Genomic DNA, 18,491 nt, shown 5'->3' on the forward strand with positions numbered 1-18,491 from the left:
TCATGAGGACCGCCACAGGAAAGGAAGACCCAGAGTTACCTCTGCTGCAGAGGATAAGTTCATTAGAGTTACCAGCCTCAGAAATTGCAGCCAAAATAAAGGCTTCACAGAGTTCAAGTAACAGACACATCTCAACATCAACTGTTCAGATGGGACTGTGTGAATCAGGCCTTCATGGTCGAATTGCTGCAAAGAAACCACTACTAAAGGACACCAATAAGAAGAGACTTGATTGGGCCAAGAAACACGAGCAATGGACATTAGACCGGTGGAAATCTGTCCTTTGGTCTGATGAGTCCAAATTTGAGATTTTTGGTTCCAACCACCGTGTCTTTGTGAGACGCAGAGTAGGTGAACGGATGATCTCTGCATGTGTGGTTCCCACCATGAAGCATGGAGGAGGAGGTGTGATGGTGTGGGGGGTGCTTTGCTGGTGACACTGTCTGTGATTTATTTAGAATTCAAGGCACACTTAACCGGCATGGCTACCACAGCATTCTGCAGCGATACGCCATCCCATCTGGTTTGTGCTTAGTGGGACTATCATTTGTTTTCCAACAGGATAATGACAGCACACCTCCAGGCTGTGTAAGGGCTATTTGACCAAGAAGGAGAATGATGGAGTGCTGCATCTGATGACCTGGCCTCCACAATCACCCGACCTCAACGCAATTGAGATGGTTTGGGATGAGTTGGACCACAGAGTGAAGGAAAAGCAGCCAACAAGTGCTAAGCATATGCAGGAACTCCTTCAAGACTGTTGGAAAAGCATTCCAGGTGAAGCTGGTTGAGAGAATGACAAGAGTGTGCAAAGCTGTCAAGACAAAGGGTGGCTACTTTGAAGAATCTCAAATATAAAATATATTTTGATTTGTTTAACACTTTTTTGGTTACTACATGATTCCATATGTGTTATTTCATAGTTTTGATGTCTTCACTATTGTTCTACAATGTAGAAAATTGTAAAAATAAAGAAAAACCCTTGAATGAGTAGGTGTGTCCAAACTTTTGACTGGTACTGTATAGCAATACATAACACATGATACAGTTATTGAGTATACTGTACCTGCAACTTTTACTTATATATATATATATATAATTTCATAAAATGTATTTTATTATAGTAGAATATAGGGATGCTGTCTGAGCGATGATGAATGGATAGATATAGAAATAACATGTGATTGATTGATTCATTGATTGGTTGATTCATTGGTTGACTGACTGATGTGGAGGTGTTCTGCTCACCTTGGCAGGTCTTGCCGTTGGTCATGAGGCGGTAGCCGGCTGGACACAAACACCGATGGCTCCCTGGAGTGTTCATACACTCGTGTTGGCACGCGTCCCTCACCTCACACTCGTTGATGTCTACACACACACAGGAAACATTTATCGTTTGAAACATGTTATAAAGGTGTTTTTAGAAACATCCCTGCGCAGGTGGCGCCCTGGCGGGCACATACACTTGAAGCTGCCGGGGGTGTTGAGGCACTGGTGAGCGCAGGGCTGGGGCGCATGCTCACACTCATTACTGTCTGGTGATGTCACAGCACCACAGAGAGGGGGGGAGAAGGATGGGCGAGAGAGGGGGGAGGAGGGGGAGATTAGAAAAGGAAGAGAGGGAAGACAGGCAAGAGTAAAAGTTGAGTAAAGAGGGAAACATATGGATAGACAGAGGATAAGGCAGTTAAGGAAGAGGCAGATGAAGAGGGAGAAGGAAAGTGGTGTAAGGAAAGAGGAAGACAACAGAACAATCACCCCAACGTACAGGAACAATCACCCCAACGTACTGTGCATTCGGAAAGTATTCAGACCTCTTGACTTTTTCCACATTTTTTTACAGTACAGCCTTATTCTAAAATGGATTAAATTCTTTTTTTTCCATCATCAATCTACACACAATACCCCATAATGACAAAGCAAAAACAGATTTTTAGAATTGTTTTCCAATTCATACAAAATAAAAAACAGAAATACCTTATTTACATAAGTATTCAGACCCTTTACTCAGCACTTTGTTGAAGCACCTTTGGCAGCGATTACAGTCTTGAGTCTTCTTGGGTATTACGCTACAAGCTTGGCACACCTATATTTGGGGAGTTTCTCCCATTATTCTCTGCAGATCCTCTCAAGCTCTTTCAGGTTGGATTGGGAGCGTCACTGCACAGCTATTTTCAGGTCTCTCCAGAGATGTTCGATCGGGTTCAAGTCCGGGTTCTGGCTGGGCCACTCAAGGACATTCAGAGACTTGTCCCGAAGTCACTCCTACGTTGTCTTGGCTGTGTGCTTAGTGTCGTTGTCCTGTTGGAAGATGAACCTTCGCCCCAGTCTGAGGTCCTAAGCGCTCTGGAGCAGGTTTTCATCAAGGATCTCTCTGTACTTTGCTCTGTTCATCTTTCACTCGATCCTGACTAGTCTCCCAGTCCCTGCCGATGAAAAACATCCCCACAGCATGATGGTGCCATCACCATGCTTCACCGTAGGGATGGTGCCAGGTTTCCTCCAGACATGACGCTTGGCATTCAGGCCAAAGAGTTTTATCTTGGTTTCATCAGACCAGAGAACTTTGTTTCTCATGGTCTGATAGTCCTTTAGGTGCCTTTTGGCAAATTCCAAGTGGGCTGTCATGTGCCTTTTACTGAGGAGTGGCTTCCGTCTGGCCACTCAACCATAAAGGCCTGATTGGTGGAATGCTGCAGAAATGGTTGTCCTTCTGGAAGGTTCTCCCATCTCCACAGAGGAACTCTAGAGCTCTGTCAGAGTGACCATCAGGTTCTTGGTCACCACCCTGACCAAGGCCCTTCTCCCCCGATTGTTCAGTTTGGCCAGATCTAGGAAGACTTGGTGATTCCAAATCAAATGTTATTTGTCACATGCGCCGAATACAACAGGTGTAGACCTTAACCAACAATGCAATTTTAAGAAAGAATACCAAAAAAATACAATGCAATGCAAATAGTCTGGGTAGCCATTTGATTAGATGTTCAGGAGTCTTATGGTTTGGGGGTAGAAGCTGTTTAGAAGCCTCTTGGACCTAGACTTGGCACTACGGTACCGCTTGCCGTGTGGTAGCAGAGAGAACAGTCTATGACTAGGGTGGCTGGAGTCTTTGACAATTTTTATGGTCTTCCTCTGACACCGCCTGGTATAGAGGTCCTGGATGGCAGGAAGCTTGGCCCCAGTGATGTACTGGGCCGTACGCACTACCCTCTGTAGTGCATTGCGGTCGGAGGCCGAGCAGTTGCCATACCAGGCTGTGATGCAACCAGTCAGGATGCTCTTGATGATGCAGCTGTAGAACCTTTTGAGGATCTGAGGACCCATGCCAAATCTTTTCAGTCTCCTTAGGGGGAATAGGTTTTGTCATGCCCTCTTCACAACTGTCTTGGTGTGCTTTGACCATGTTAGTTTGTTGGTGATGTGGACACCAAGGAACTTGAAGCTCTCAACCTGCTCCACTAAAGCCCCATCGATGAGAATGGGGGCGTGCTTGGTCCTCTTCTTTTTCCTGTAGTCCACAATCATCTCCTTTGTCTTCATCACGTTGAGGGAAAGGTTGTTGTCCTGGCACCACAAGGCCAGGTCTCTGACCTCCTCCCTATAGGCTGTCTCGTCGTTGTCGGTGATCTACCAATGTTGTGTCATCGGCAAACTTAATGATGGTGTTGGAGTCATGACTAGCCATGCAGTCATGAGTGAACAGGGAGTACAGGAGGGAACTGAGCACACACCCCTGAGGGGCCCCCGTGTTGAAGATCAGCGTGGCGGATGTGTTGTTACCTACCCTAACCACCTGGGGGCGGCACGTCAGGAAGTCCAGGATCCAGTTGCAGAGGGAGGTGTTTAGTCCCAGGGTCCTTAGCTTAGTGATGAGCTTTGAGGGCACTATGGTGTTGAACACTGAGCTGTTGTCAATTAATAGCATTCTCACATATGTGTTCCTTTTGTCCAGGTGTGAAAGGGCAGTGTGGAGTGCAATAGAGATTGCATCATCTGTGGATCTGTTGGAGCGGTATGCAAATTGGAGTGGGTCTAGGGTTTCTGGGATAATGGTGTTGATGTGAACCATGACCAGCCTTTCAAAGCACTTCATGGCTACAGACGTAAGTGCTAGGGGTCGATAGTCATTTAGGCAGGTTACCTTAGTGTTGGGCACAGGGACTATGGTGGTCTGCTTGAAACATGTTGGTATTACAGATTCCGACAGGGAGAGGTTGAAAATGTCAGTGAAGACAAATGCCAGTTGGTCAGCGCATGCTCAGAGTACACGTCCTGGTAATCTGTCTGGCCCTGCAGCCTTGTGAATGTTGACCTGTTTAAAGGTCTTACTCACATCGGCTACGGAGAGCGTGATCACACAGTCGTCCGGAACAGCTGATGCTCTCATGCATGTTTCAGTGTTACTTGCCTCGAAGCAAGCATAGAAGTAATTTAGCTCGTCTGGTAGGCTCGTGTCACTGGGCAGCTCGCGGCTGTGCTTCCCTTTGTAGTCTGTAATAGTTTGCAAGCCCTGCCACATCCGACGAGCGTCGGAGCCGGTGTAGTACGATTCAATCTTAGTCCTGTATTGACGCTTTGCCTGTTTGATGGTTCGTCGGAGGGCATAGCGGGATTTCTTATAAGCTTCTTGGTTAGAGTCCCGCTCCTTGAAAGCGGCAGCTCTACCCTTTAGCTCAGTGCAGATGTTGCCTGTAATCCATGGCTTCTGGTTGGGGTATGTACTGTGGTGACAACATCATCGATGCACTTATTGATGAAGCCAGTGAACAATGTGGTATACTCCTCAATGACATCGAAAGAATCCCGGAACATATTCCAGTCTGTGCTAGCAAAACAGTCCTGCACCTTAGCATCTGCTTCATCTGACCACTTTTTTATTGACCGAGTCACTGATGCTTCCTGCTTTAGTTTTTGCTTGTAAGCAGGATATAATTATGGTCAGATTTGCTAAATGGAGGGCGAGGGAGAGCTTTGTACGCGTCTCTGTGTGTGTAGTAAAGGTGGTCTAGAGTTTTTTCCCTCTGGTTGCACATTTAACATGCTGGTAGAAATTAGGTAAAACGGATTTAAGTTTCCCAGCATTAAAGTTCCCGGCCACTAGGAGTGCCGCCTCTGGATGAGCGTTTTCCTGTTTGCTTATGGCCGTATACAGTTCATTGAGTGTGGTCTTAGTGCTCAAGGATGATCAATGGAAACAGGATGCACCTGAGCTCAATTTCGAGTCTCATAGCAAAGGGTCTGAATACTTATGTAAATAAGGTATTTCTGTTTTTTATTTTTAATACATTTGCAAACGTTTCTAAAAACCTGTTTTCGCTTTGTCATTATGGGGTATTGTGTGTAGATGGATTAAATCAATACAAATCTCATCAATTTTAGAAGAAGGCTGTAACGTAACAAAATGTGGAAAAAGTAAAGGGGTCTGAATACTTTCTCAATGCACTGTATGACAATACATATCATGTCCCTAAGGCATGAGGGACCTTACAGGTAATTGTATGTGTGGGGTACAGAGATGGGGTAGTCATTTAAAAATCATGTTAAATACTATTATAGCACACAGAGTCCATGAAGTGTATTAAGCTTAAAAGTCTAAAAGTGGCTTTGAACTTTTTCAATGAGAGAATGAATACATTACATCTCACACCAAACAAGAATGCTTGAATGAAATACAATCGAAGGGCTCTATTCAATCTGTATCGCTGAATCGTTACAAATTGTGCGCTAGACATTTGAAGGTAATTTTCTATTGAGTCGACATATGCAGCGTTTACCGTGAATGCAATCTCCGCTAAAGTGGGAACATTGCCTTTAAATTCCAATCACGCTGTAACGCGGAACTTGCGCGATACGGATTGCATAAAGCCCTACATCTGTATATATTTTAAATACATACTTTTTCAGGTTTGCCAAATAGTCTCTTAACTCACTATGGTGCTCAGTTAAAATGTTGCCACTTGAAATTTAAATGCAACATACTGTTTATCCAATTTGATGCAACAAAATGTTCAAATTGTACAGGTAGGTAGGTACAGAGTAGACATCAGTGTCCAGTGTTGATGATGTCACAGGGGGTACGGACAGAGACAGTGAGTTACATTACAAAGCATAGCGACCCCAGGTCGGGTGCAACCCAGAGTGAAAGGTCAAAAGGTCAAAGGTGTAAGAGTGACAGAGCCAAGAGGGAGAGAGAGGTGCTAGCCTTGTGACGACAGACAGACAGTTTAATGACAGGTCCCTTTCCTTCCTCCTTACCTTGCTGTTAACCCTGTGTTTATGTGTTCACACTCTAACTACACATCCACTCAGTACCAAGTGCTCATCTTCTTTTTATGATAGTAAGGGATTTCCACAGAAGACAACAATTCTTTAGCCACATTAGCATTAGAAAGGCGGAGGGAGGATGTGATGCCACAGCTGGCTGGGGTATTACTGCAGCTTTGAGCAGGGACTGGGAGAGAGAGGGAGAGATGGAGGGAGAGAGTTGGAGAGAGAGAGATGGAGGGAGGGGGAGAGATGGAGGGAAGGGGAGAGATGGGGGGAGGGGGGAGAGAGAGATGGAGGGAGAGAGAGAGAGAGATGGAGGGAGAGAGATGGAGGGAAGGAGAGAAATGGAGGGAGAGAGAGAGAGGGAGAGAGAAGAGAGGTATGCGTGCAGAAGCAGGGAAGCTGAGGCCCGGGGAGAGGTGTAGTGGGTGAGGGGATAGGGTAGTGGGTGAGAGGTAGTGGGTGAGGGGTAGTGGGTGACGGGGTTTGGGGGTAGAGGGGGTACGTACCCACACAGGGACGTCCTACACCCTGAGAGCGATAGCCCCTGGGGCAGGTACAATGGTAGCTGCCTCTTCTGTTCTCACAGATCTGGTTGTATCTGCACTGGTGGGTCCCGTCTCTGCATTCATCTATATCTACAGGGAGAAGCCTTTTCTTTAAACATTTAGAGTATGTTATACTCAGATCTACTGGACACAGAATCCTCCTTTCAGTTTTGAATAGTGTCTTAAGAAGTGGTGTAAGGGTGAGATATGAAGGGGCTGATGCCCAGTTCTGGCACGCTTACCCACACACGTCCCGTTGGCACCTTTGGTCATGCCAGCAGGGCACAGGTCAATACAGCTGTAGCTTCCCCGCATGTTCTTACACTGCTGGTCTGAACGACACACCCTTTGTCTGCACTCATTTATGTCTGATGAAAGAGAGAGGGCGAGAGAGAGAGAGAGGGCGAGAGCGAGAGAGAAAAAGGTCAGGTCCAGAACTGAAACCATCAAAAACCTTTTCAGACTATTGTGCCGACCCAATCTGTAGTGTACTGTGCTCACCTATACAGCGGCGGTTCCTGAGTTGGTACCCGGGCTCACAGGCACAGCGGTAGCTACCGATGGTGTTCAGACAGTGCTGGTTACACGGGTTAGACTCCTGGCACTCATTAATATCTTGAAAATGAACCAAAATCAAATAATACAATTACAGCTTGGAAATAGCTTTATACATACATGGGGCTGTGGCAGTCATGACATTTTGGCAGCCGGTTGTTGTCATGCAAAAGACTGCCCGTCTCACGGCAATTGAACGTTTCCACACATAAACACGTTTACCATCTCCAGGCCTCAATGCATAAAAGCTGCTGATGCGCGCTTTAAGAACATCTACATTTAAAAAAGTATAATAAATACATTGAATATACACCATCACAATAAATCCCTTTTTTATTTTAGGCGGTCTAAAGAAACATTATGATATGAAGAAAATGTATTTCAGAAGAACAGAATATGAGTTGGCCTACTGTATGTTATCTGGCTATGCTCCATGCCATAGGCTGTATGATTGTTCATTTAGCTGACAAGATATGCTTAAGTCCCATGCCATTATTTTATATTATATGATTTTATAGTAAGAAGATTATAATTGAACTTAGTTGAATAAAATATAAATATTTTTTTTCCCATTCCGGAGGAGCGTGTGCATGTGAAGTGGCTATATTGAGTGTAAAAGTGATCATTTGAAACAGGCCCTATACACTAGATTTAGAGTTATTTGGCAACTTTAGTTGTGAATGATACAAACCTTAAAATGCCTTAGAAATCCAAACATACACAGAACTATAGTGAGGTGAGGTGAGTTTTAAAAGCACATCCTGTTTGATGTGATTTTCCATAACATTTGCATTGATGTCAGAGTGGTTAGAGGGACAATAGAGCCCTGAGTACCAGGCCATTAGCGACCTGATGGTTAGAGGGACAATAGAGCCCTGAGTACCAGGCCATTAGCGAGCTGATGATCGTTAGCAAGTTGGGTACTACCAACGCATGTCCAGAGATTACCGTGACTCAACCGTCACATAGAATTTTACTGCGGTCATGACTCATGACTGCCGGTGTGACGGTAATGCGGTCACCACAACAGCCCTACATAGTAATGACACTTAATATACTGTATTAGCTACTGACAATCTTCAAAATGGAAATGAGTGTAACCTTTGCAACTGTGTCCATCGGCGGTCCTTCTGAAGCCCCGCCCACAGCGCATCACACAGCGGTAAGAGCCAATGGTGTTCTCACAGTCCTCCCCGTCATGGCACATGTGCCCGCCCAGAGAACACTCATCAATGTCTGAGAACATAGAGAGAGGGGGAATCATTAGACATTAAGTCTTTAAACAAAGGCAGGGATTATATGCAAGTAAAGGTGGTTGTACGGAGGAATGAAATAGGTATTTGTTTTTCAGTATACATAGGGCTGGATTCAATCCGTATCACAGATGTATCGCGGAAGATCCGCTTTATAGCTCCATTGAAATTTAAAGGCAATTTTCCCGCATTCGCGGAGGCTGCATTCACAGTAAACGCTGCATATGTCGGCTCAATTGGAAATTACCTTTACATTTTTACACGGATCTCCCGCGATACGGATTGAATCCAGCCCATAGTGTGTGTGTGTGTGTGTGTGTGTGTGTGTGTGTGTGTGTGTGTGTGTGTGTGTGTGTGTGTGTGTGTGTGTGTGTGTGTGTGTGTGTGTGTGTGTGTGTGTGTGTGTGTGTGTGTGTGTGTGTGTGTGTGTGTGTGTGTGTGGCGTGTGTGTGTGTGTGTGTGTGTGTGTGTGTGTGTGTGTGTGTGTGTGTGTGTGTGTGTGTGTGTGTGTGTGTGTGTGTGTGTGTGTGTGTGTGTGTGTGTGTGTGTGTGTGTGTGTGGCGTGTGTGTGTGTGGCGTGTGTGTGTGTGTGTGTGTGTGTGTGTGTGTGTGTGTGTGTGTGTGTGTGTGTACCCTGGCAGGTCCTGCCGTCAGCTGAGATGGTGAGTCCTCGGGGACAGGAGCAATAGTAGGTTCCCATGGCATTGTGACAGACGTGAGAACACGGGTTCCTCTCCTTACACTCGTCCTCATCTGAATCACAACACAAACAATAACAATGTTATACTCAACGTGGGTATTGACATGAGCTAGGACTGATAGTCTGCCATTTACTGTTTTAAATAATGTTTCTTATCGTTTCTCAAGACAAATTGTGAATTTAAGTGAATCTCCACTGAACATAACAACGTCAACTGCTCCAGCCTGAACAGAGGTGTGGACAAACTCCCCATGTTGAGAAGACAGACTACCAAAATAAGAGGATTGTCATGATTACCTGCACAGTAGGGTCCTGCAGGGTCCAGCCTGAAGCCATGGGGACACTGGTTACTACGATCACCTGACAATATGGATAAGGTTGTTACGTTAGAGAGAGAGATAGAGAGAGAGAGAGATCGATATATACACTACATGTATGTGGACACCTTCAAACTAGTGGATTTGGCTATTTCAGCCACACCCGTTGCTGACAGGTGTATAAAATTGAGCACACAGCCATGCAATCTCCATAGACAACCATTGGCAGTAGAATGGCCTGTACTGAAGAGCTCAGTGACTTTCAACATGGCACCATCATAGGATGCCACCTTTCCAACAAGTCAGTTTGTCAAATTTCTGCCCTGCTAGAGCTGCCCCGGTCAACTGTAAGTGCTGCTATTGTGAAGTGGAAATGATATGTAGTGTATAGATACTGTATACACTGAATGTACAAAACATTAGGAACAGTCTATGTCTTTCCATGACATAGATTGACCAGGTGAAAGCTATGATCCCTTATTAATGTCACTTGTTAAATCCACTTCAATCAGTGTAGATGAAGGGGAGGAGACAGGTTAAAGAAGGATTTTTTAAGCTTTGAGACAATAGAGACATGGATTGTGTATGTGTGCCATTCAGAGGGTGAATGGGCAAGACAAAAGCTTTAAGTGTCTTTGAACAGGATATGGTAGTAGGTGCCAGGCGCACCGATTTGAGTGTGTCAAGAACTGCAACGCTGCTGGGTTTTTCACGCTCAGCAGTTTCTCGTGTGTATCAAGAATGGTCCACCAACCAAAGGACATCCAGCCAACTTGACACAATTGTGGGAAGCATTGGAGTAAACATGGGCCAGCATCCCTGTGGAATGCTTTCGACACCTTGTACAGTCCATGCCCCGACGAATTGAGGCTGTTCTGAGGGCAAAAGGGGCGGAGCAACTCAATAATAGGAAGGTACAGTATATACAGTTGAAGTCGGAAGTGTACATACACCTTAGCCAACTACATTTAAACTCAGTTTTTCAAAATTCCTGACATTTAATCCTAGTAAAAATTCCCTGTCTTAGGTCAGTTAGGATCACCACTTTATTTTAAGAATGTGAAATGTCAGAACAATAGTAGAGAGAATTATTTATTTCAGCTTTTATTTCTTTCATCACATTCCCAGTGGGTCAGAAGTTTACATACACTCAATTAGTACAGTGAGGGAAAAAAGTATTTGATCCCCTGCTGATTTTGTACGTGTGCCCACTGACAAAGAAATGATAAGTCTATAATTTTAATGGTAGGTTTTTTTGAACAGTGAGAGACAGAATAACAACAAAAAAATCCAGAAAAACGCATGTCAAAAATGTTATAAATTGATTTGCATTTTAATGAGGGAAATAAGTATTTGACCCCCTCTCAATCAGAAAGATTTCTGGCTCCCAGGTGTCTTTTATACAGGTAACGAGCTGAGATTAGGAGCACACTCTTAAAGGGAGTGCTCCTAATCTCAGTTTGTTACCTGTATAAAAGACACCTGTCCACAGAAGCAATCAATCAATCAGATTCCAAACTCTCCACCATGGCCAAGACCAAAGAGCTCTCCAAGGATGTCAGAGACAAGATTGTAGACCTACACAAGGCTGGAATGGGCTACAAAACCATCGCCAAGCAGCTTGGTGAGAAGGTGACAACAGTTGGCGTGATTATTCGCAAATGGAAGAAACACAAAAGAACTGTCAATCTCCCTCGGCCTGGGGCTCCATGCAAGATCTCACCTCGTGGAGTTGCAATGATCATGAGAATGGTGAGGAATCAGCCCAGAACTACACAGGAGGATCTTGTCAATGATCTCAAGGCAGCTGGGACCATAGTCACCAAGAAAACAATTGGTAACACACTACGCCGTGAAGGACTGAAATCCTGCAGCGCCCGCAAGGTCCCCCTGCTCAAGAAAGCACATATACAGGCCCGTCTGAAGTTTGCCAATGAACATCTGAATGATTCAGAGGAGAACTGGGTGAAAGTGTTGTGGTCAGATGAGACCAAAATCGAGCTCTTTGGCATCAACTCAACTCGCCGTGTTTGGAGGAGGAGGAATGCTGCCTATGACCCCAAGAACACCATCCCCACCGTCAAACATGGAGGTGGAAACATTGTGCTTTGGGGGTGTTTTTCTGCTAAGGGGACAGGACTACTTCACCGCATCAAAGGGACGATGGCCGGCGCCATGTACCATCAAATCTTGGGTGAGAACCTCCTTCCCTCAGCCAGGGCATTGAAAATGGGTCGTGGATGGGTATTCCAGCATGACAATGACCCAAAACACACGGCCAAGGCAACAAAGGAGTGGCTCAAGAAGAAGCTCATTAAGGTCCTGGAGGGGCCTAGCCAATCTCCAGACCTTAATCCCATAGAAAATCTGTGGAGGGAGCTGAAGGTTCGAGTTGCCAAACGTCAGGCTCAAAACCTTAATGACTTGGAGAAGATCTGCAAAGAGGAGTGGGACAAAATCCCTCCTGAGATGTGTGCAAACCTGGTGGCCAACTATAAGAAACGTCTGAACTCTGTGATTGCCAACAAGGGTTTTGCCACCAAGTACTAAGTCGTGTTTTGCAGAGGGGTCAAATACTTATTTCCCTCATTAAAATGCAAATCAATTTATATAACATTTTTGACATGCGTTTTTCTGGATTTTTTTGTTGTTATTCTGTCTCTCACTGTTCAAATAAACCTAGCATTAAAATTATAGACTGATCATGTCTTTGTCAGTGGGCAAACGTACAAAATCAGCAGGGGATCAAATACTTTTTTCCCTCACTGTATTTGGTAGCATTGCCTTTAAATTGTTTAACTTGGGTCAAACGTTTTGGGTATTCCCCAAGCTTCCCACAATAAGTTGGGTGAATTTTGGCCCATTCCTCCTGACAGAGCTGGTGTAACTGAGTCAGGTTTGTAGGCCTCCTTGCTCGCACACGCTTTTTCAGTTTTTTAAAAGTTTTTTCTGCTAGTTCTGCCCACAAATGTTCTATAGGATTGACGTCAGGGCTTTGTGATGGCCACTCCAATACCTTGACTTTGTTGTCCTTAAGCCATTTTGCCACAACTTTGGAAGTATGCTTGGGGTCATTTGGAAGACCCATTTGCGACCAAGCTTTAACTTCCTGACTGATGTCTTGAGATTTTGCTTCAATATATCCACATAATTTTCCTTCCTCATGATGCCATCTATTTTGTGAAGTGCACCAGTCCCTCCTGCAGCAAAACACCCCCACAGGATGATGCTGCCACCCCCGTGCTTCACGGTTGGGATGGTGTTCTTCGGCTTGCAAACAACTTCCTTTTTCCTCCAAACATAACGATGGTCATTATGGCCAAACAGTTCTATTTTTGTTTCATCAGACCAGAGGACATTTCTCCAAAAAGTACAATCTTTGTCCCCTTGTGCAGTTTCAAACCGTAGTCTGGCTTTTTTATGGCAGTTTTGGAACAGTGGCTTCTTCCTTGCTGAGCGGCCTTTCAGGTTATGTCGATATAGGACTCGTTTGACTGTGGATATAGATACTTTTGTACCTGTTTCCTCCAGCATCTTCACAAGGTCCTTTGCTGTTGTTCTGGGATTGATTTGCACTTTTCGCACCAAAGTATGTTCATCTCTAGGAGACAGAACGTGTCTCCTTCATGAGCGGTATGACGACTGCGTGTTCCCATGGTGTTTATACTTGCGTACTATTGTTTGTACAGATGAACGTGGTACCTTCAGGCGTTTGGAAATTGCTCCCAAGGATGAATCAGACTTGTGGAGGTCTACAATTTGTTTTCTGAGGTCTTGGCTGATTTCTTTTGATTTTCCCATGGTGTCAAGCAAAGAGGCACTGAGTTTGAAGGTAGGCCTTGAAATACATCCACAGGTACACCTCCAATTGAATCAAATGATGTTAATTAGCCTATCAGAAGCTTCTAAAGCCATGACATCATTTTCTGGAATTTTCCAAGCTGTTTAAAGGCACAGTCAACTTAGTAAACTTCTGACCCACTGGAATTGTGATACAGTGAATTATAAGTTAAATAATCTGTCTGTAAACAATTGTTGGAAAAATTACTTGTGTCATGCACAAAGTAGATGTCCTAACCGACTTGCCAAAACTATAGTTTGTTAACAAGAAATTTGTGGAGTGGTTGAAAAACGAGTTTTAATGACTCCAACCTAAGTGTATGTAAACATCCGACTTCAACTGTAAATATATATAGATAGAGAGAGAAATACAAGGACTTTAAAGTCTCACCCTTGGCGATGGTGGCGTGGATCTTGTATTCCAGGACCTCCTCTAGGGGATGGTAGTGGGCGCTGATGGCCGAGGCATGGAGCGTCTCCACCAGGTACGGCATCTTTCCCTTGTCAGGGTCGTAGGTGATGGTGTGGTTCCAGGAGTAGGGCACACTGACCCGGTCAATACTGAACATCCGGGTGGATAGAGCATACAGCTGGCCTGGACCAGTCTGAATGTAGTCCTCTGTGTAGTCCTGGGTCAGATGAACAACAGCCAGCATGGGTAAGCCTTAGCCAACAAGTAAGTCATTTAAACTGTTTGATCGTGATCTGTAGTGTGGTTATCATAGTTTGTCATTATAGGCCAAACTTGAGATCTGTGTATGTTACTCAAAGATAATCTACAGCAAAGATTTAAGTTACACTTCAGATCTCAAATAAGGACTTTCCCTATGCGAGGGTGATAACATGGGGTGTGTACGGTATGTGTAATACGTCTGGCGCTGTGTGCTCTGTTACCTTGACGCTAATGGCAGCATTAGATGGCAGCTGCAGGATGTGTCCATTCAGCACGATATCCAATAGCAGTGCTCCGTCTGAGTCCAGCCCCCTAGCCACATGGGTCATCCGCAGGATCTCACCTGGTGGACAAAGATGACGCTTTATAATGACTGAAACCCTTTATTCTCTGGTCTCTATGGTAATACCTGTTATCCCATCTGGTGATATTAGTTGACACACAAACACACACACACACACACACACAAGCATGCACACACAACGCACACAACACACACACACACAGATCCAAACTCTTCCTCTTCTCACCTGTGGCGAACTCCACCTGTGTCTCCCGTCTGAAGACTCCTCCGGTCAGAGAGTAGCCGTTCACCGCCTCCCCTAGCTCCTGAGCTGTGGTCCAGTAGATGGGGTTCAGGATGGAGATCAGCTTCCTCATAGCTGGGCCTGCATGGGGTCAACAGGTGAGGTCAGGTCAGGGGTCATTCAAGAAGACTTTGATTTGAAACAGGGTGATTCCTTTGAACTGGGGTCAATTAGTGCAGCACTTGCCTACGTGACAAAATAAACCTGAATCTGTTATCTCATCTGTGCTTAGAAACAACTACACCCTGCATCTTTATATACTTAACATACCATAGATAATCTACAGCAGGGGTGTCAAACTCATTTTAGCCCAGGGGCCACATGGAGGAAAATCTATTCCCAAGTGGGCCGGACCGGAAAAATCATGGTATATATAACTTAAAAACAACAACTTCAGATTGTTTTCTTTGTTTTAATACGATCAACATACAACATAAAGCTGGAGCCTGAGGACAGTGTGTCCAAAATAGTACAAGCACAACATCACTATTAATCATAAAACACGTCAAGTTTATTTGAAAATTCTAAAGAAAAAGAACACACAAACACACAATGCCTCAGTGATTAACAGAACTGTTTCACAGATCACAGAACTATATCAGGGTGTCATTTCTCAGGCAGAAATGTTGATAAAAATAATGAAATCCTGTTCCCCAAACAAGTGCAAGAACCACAGAGTCAAGAATAGGTTAAATATACAAATAAAATAAAATCAATTAAAAACAATAGCACATCAACATAAAAACATATAAACATAAATCTGAAAGCGTTGCTCAAACTCCCGTAACAGTCCAGTTATTTTATCTTTGAACCGCTTCATGTCTGCCACATGTTGGGTCGCGCACACATTTTTCAGACAGGGGAAGTGAGCTGCATCACCACCGGCAAGTTGCGTCTCCCACAATGACAGCTTCAACTTGAAAGAACGTATGCTGTCATAATACTGCGTGACAACTTTGTTGCGCCCTTGCAGCTGTTTGTTCAAGTTATTCAGGTGCTCTGTAACATCCACCATAAATGCAAGGTCCGGCATCCATTCTGCGGAATGAAATTCTAACACTGGTTTGCCCTTTTCTTCCATGAACTGTTCAATTTCTTCTCGTAAATCAAAGAAACGCCTCAGCACAGCACCTCGGCTTAACCATCTTACCTCAGTGTGGTATGGCAGGCCATAGATGTGGTCTTTCTCTCTGAGAAGGCTGTCAAACTGACGGTGATTCAGGCTTCTGGATCGGATGAAATTAACAGTTTGGATGACCACCTTCATGACGTTATCCATCTTTAATGACTTGCAACACAAAGCCTCCTGGTGCAAAATACAGTGAAAAGTCAAAAAATCACATCCTCCATTTGCAGATTGCACTTTCTCTCTGAACTTTGTCACAACGCCTGCTTTTTTCCCGATCATTGAGGGCGCACCATCTGTAGCCAGGCTGACAGCGCGGGACCAGTCCACTCCGACCCTGTCCAGCGCGCCGACGAGTGCGGTAAAAATATCAGCTGCTGTCGTTGTATCTGTCATCGGCACCAACTCCACGAACTCCTCGTGACGGTCAATGTGTCATCAACTCCGTGGATGAAAAAATGGCCAGTTGTGCAACATCTGTAATGTCCGTGCTTTCATCAATTGCAACCGAAAACGCAATAAATGACTTTACTTTTTGCTTCAACTGGCTGTTCAAATCCACTGAAAGATCGGAAATCCTGTCTGCAACTGTGTTTCTTGTCAGGCTGATATTTGCAAAAGCCTGCCGCTTTTCAGGGCACACAATCTCCGCTGCCTTCATCATGCATGTTTTTACAAATTCACCCTCACTAAATGGTTTTGAAGCCACTGCGATTTCATTAGCAATGAGGTAGCTAGCTTTCACTGCAGCGTCACTGATGTCTCGGCTGTGAGTAAACACAGACTGCTGTTTCTTCAGACCCGCCAACAGTTCATTCACCTTCTCTCATCTCCGCTGTCCTTGAAAGTTGTCATATTTGTCGGCATGAAGACTCACATAGTGGCGACGAAGGTTATATTCTTTCAGCACTGCAACATGCTCTGAACACACCAAACATACAGCTTTCCCATTCAATTCCGTGATTAAATAGGATGACAATTTTTCTTGGAACACTCTGCACTCTGCGTCCACTTTTCTCTTTTTTGACAGAGACATATTGGGGCAATGAGGGTGCCAAAGCACATAATGTTAAAAGTAGAAGCCGTAATAAATATTGCGGACAAAACAAAGTAGCTCATTGGCTGCACGTGCTTGAACTACTTGCTCTGCCCCGGTATAAACAGTTTGCTTGCTTAACACAATTGCTATTGCGCCATCCAGTGGCCGCAATTGGAACAGCAGTTTATTTTATTGAAAAATTGCAGCGCATTTTTATACTTAAAAAAAAAAAAAACGTTTTTTTTCTTTTTTTTCCCGAAATCATCTCGCGGGCCGGATTAAACCCGTTTGCGGGCCTGATCCGGCCCGCGGGCCGTACGTTTGACACCCCTGATCTACAGGGTACATATTGAACTCAATGTCATAATGCCTATTAACTAACCCAGGCTCCGGGGCACATTGGAGATGGTGGCTTGTATAACTCTGCCTCCTGACTGGTTGTCAGAGATGGTGGCGTTGAGGATGGCGATTCCAAACTCCACGTCGTTAATGTTCCCTATGATGCCACCTCTCGCCTTCTGAGGCCCGCCTGGGAGACAAGAGAGTGAACAGGTTTAGTGCACACACAGGCACGCATATGCCAAACACACACATGCCATGCCATGCACACACACACACACTATTCCACACACCTTACCTGGACACGCTTGGCCGTTACACCTGGACAGCTGGTTGGAGTCTCCTGGGCAGGGGCGGCCCTCGTTGCTAGGCGACGGGTTATTACAGAGTCTGTCTCGAGTTCTCTCTCCGCCCGCACAGGAGGCGGAGCATTCTCCCCAGGGCTGCCACGCTCCCCAATTGCCATCCACTGCAAAACACACACATACATATAAAGATACACAACAGTGATGACAGAGCATGCACGCGCACACACACGCTTACTTAAGGTAGTCCGTTGTATCCGATGATGACTTCCACTACTGCTTGTGGGTTCACTGATGACTGTATAATCCGAGGCGGGATGCGCACAAAGGCCTGTCCCGTTGAGGCCGGTGCAGGCATTGTCATATGCCTTCTCTGTCGCTTAGCCAGGCTACGTTCAGTCCTTTATTTCCTCGGCCAACTGCACTCCGCAGCAACAGTCTGGAGGGAGGCAGGGTTTATCCCACACTTCTTTAGTGATGTCTTCAGTTTGTCCTTTATAGCTGCTTTTTTTCTGCCCACCTGCAGAGAGACGGCCCAGTTGTAGTGAGAGAGACTGAATTTGTTTAGAAGACAGCCCAGTTGTAGCTGTCCGTACAGCCTCTTTCGTGGCAGGCGATCCTCTGGTACCCGGATGGCATGGCCGAGCCATCTAAGCTGGTGGTATGTGATGGACACCTCAATGCTCCTGCATTTGGTTCTTTGTAGGATCTCTAAGTGCGGAACACGGTCCTGCCAGGTCACTTTAAAAATGCGCTGGAGGCCTTTTATGTCAAAGGACTCCAGTTGTTCTAAGTGTCGGCTGTAAACTGTCCATGTTTCACATCCATAAAGGAGTGTAGATACAAACACTGCCTGATAGACAGCAACTTTGGTGTTTAGGTGCAGGTTGCTGTTGTTAAAAAACCTCTTCCTTAGCCGTTCGAGGAGGAGGCCTGTTTGAC

At 45.1% G+C, this 18,491-nt stretch overlaps 1 protein-coding gene across 1 annotated transcript in view; it reads right to left on the bottom strand.

Annotated features, from left to right (window-relative positions):
• Positions 1–18,491, bottom strand: part of hmcn1 (hemicentin 1) — a 213,524-nt gene that overhangs the window by 2,920 nt on the left and 192,113 nt on the right. Inside the window, exons 92-104 of the mRNA XM_041838786.2 lie at positions 17,543–17,713; positions 17,288–17,434; positions 14,684–14,821; positions 14,375–14,496; positions 13,872–14,109; positions 9,621–9,683; positions 9,257–9,376; positions 8,472–8,606; positions 7,317–7,430; positions 7,058–7,183; positions 6,777–6,905; positions 1,401–1,535; positions 1,249–1,368 (exon numbers count right to left, since the gene is read on the bottom strand). Coding sequence (XP_041694720.2) covers positions 1,249–1,368; positions 1,401–1,535; positions 6,777–6,905; positions 7,058–7,183; positions 7,317–7,430; positions 8,472–8,606; positions 9,257–9,376; positions 9,621–9,683; positions 13,872–14,109; positions 14,375–14,496; positions 14,684–14,821; positions 17,288–17,434; positions 17,543–17,713 — 1,758 coding nt within the window. The remainder of the gene's footprint in view (positions 1–1,248; positions 1,369–1,400; positions 1,536–6,776; positions 6,906–7,057; positions 7,184–7,316; positions 7,431–8,471; positions 8,607–9,256; positions 9,377–9,620; positions 9,684–13,871; positions 14,110–14,374; positions 14,497–14,683; positions 14,822–17,287; positions 17,435–17,542; positions 17,714–18,491) is intronic.

The sequence above is a fragment of the Coregonus clupeaformis genome, chromosome 20 (genome assembly GCF_020615455.1).
Source record: "Coregonus clupeaformis isolate EN_2021a chromosome 20, ASM2061545v1, whole genome shotgun sequence".
Classification (NCBI taxonomy): Eukaryota; Metazoa; Chordata; class Actinopteri; order Salmoniformes; family Salmonidae; genus Coregonus; species Coregonus clupeaformis.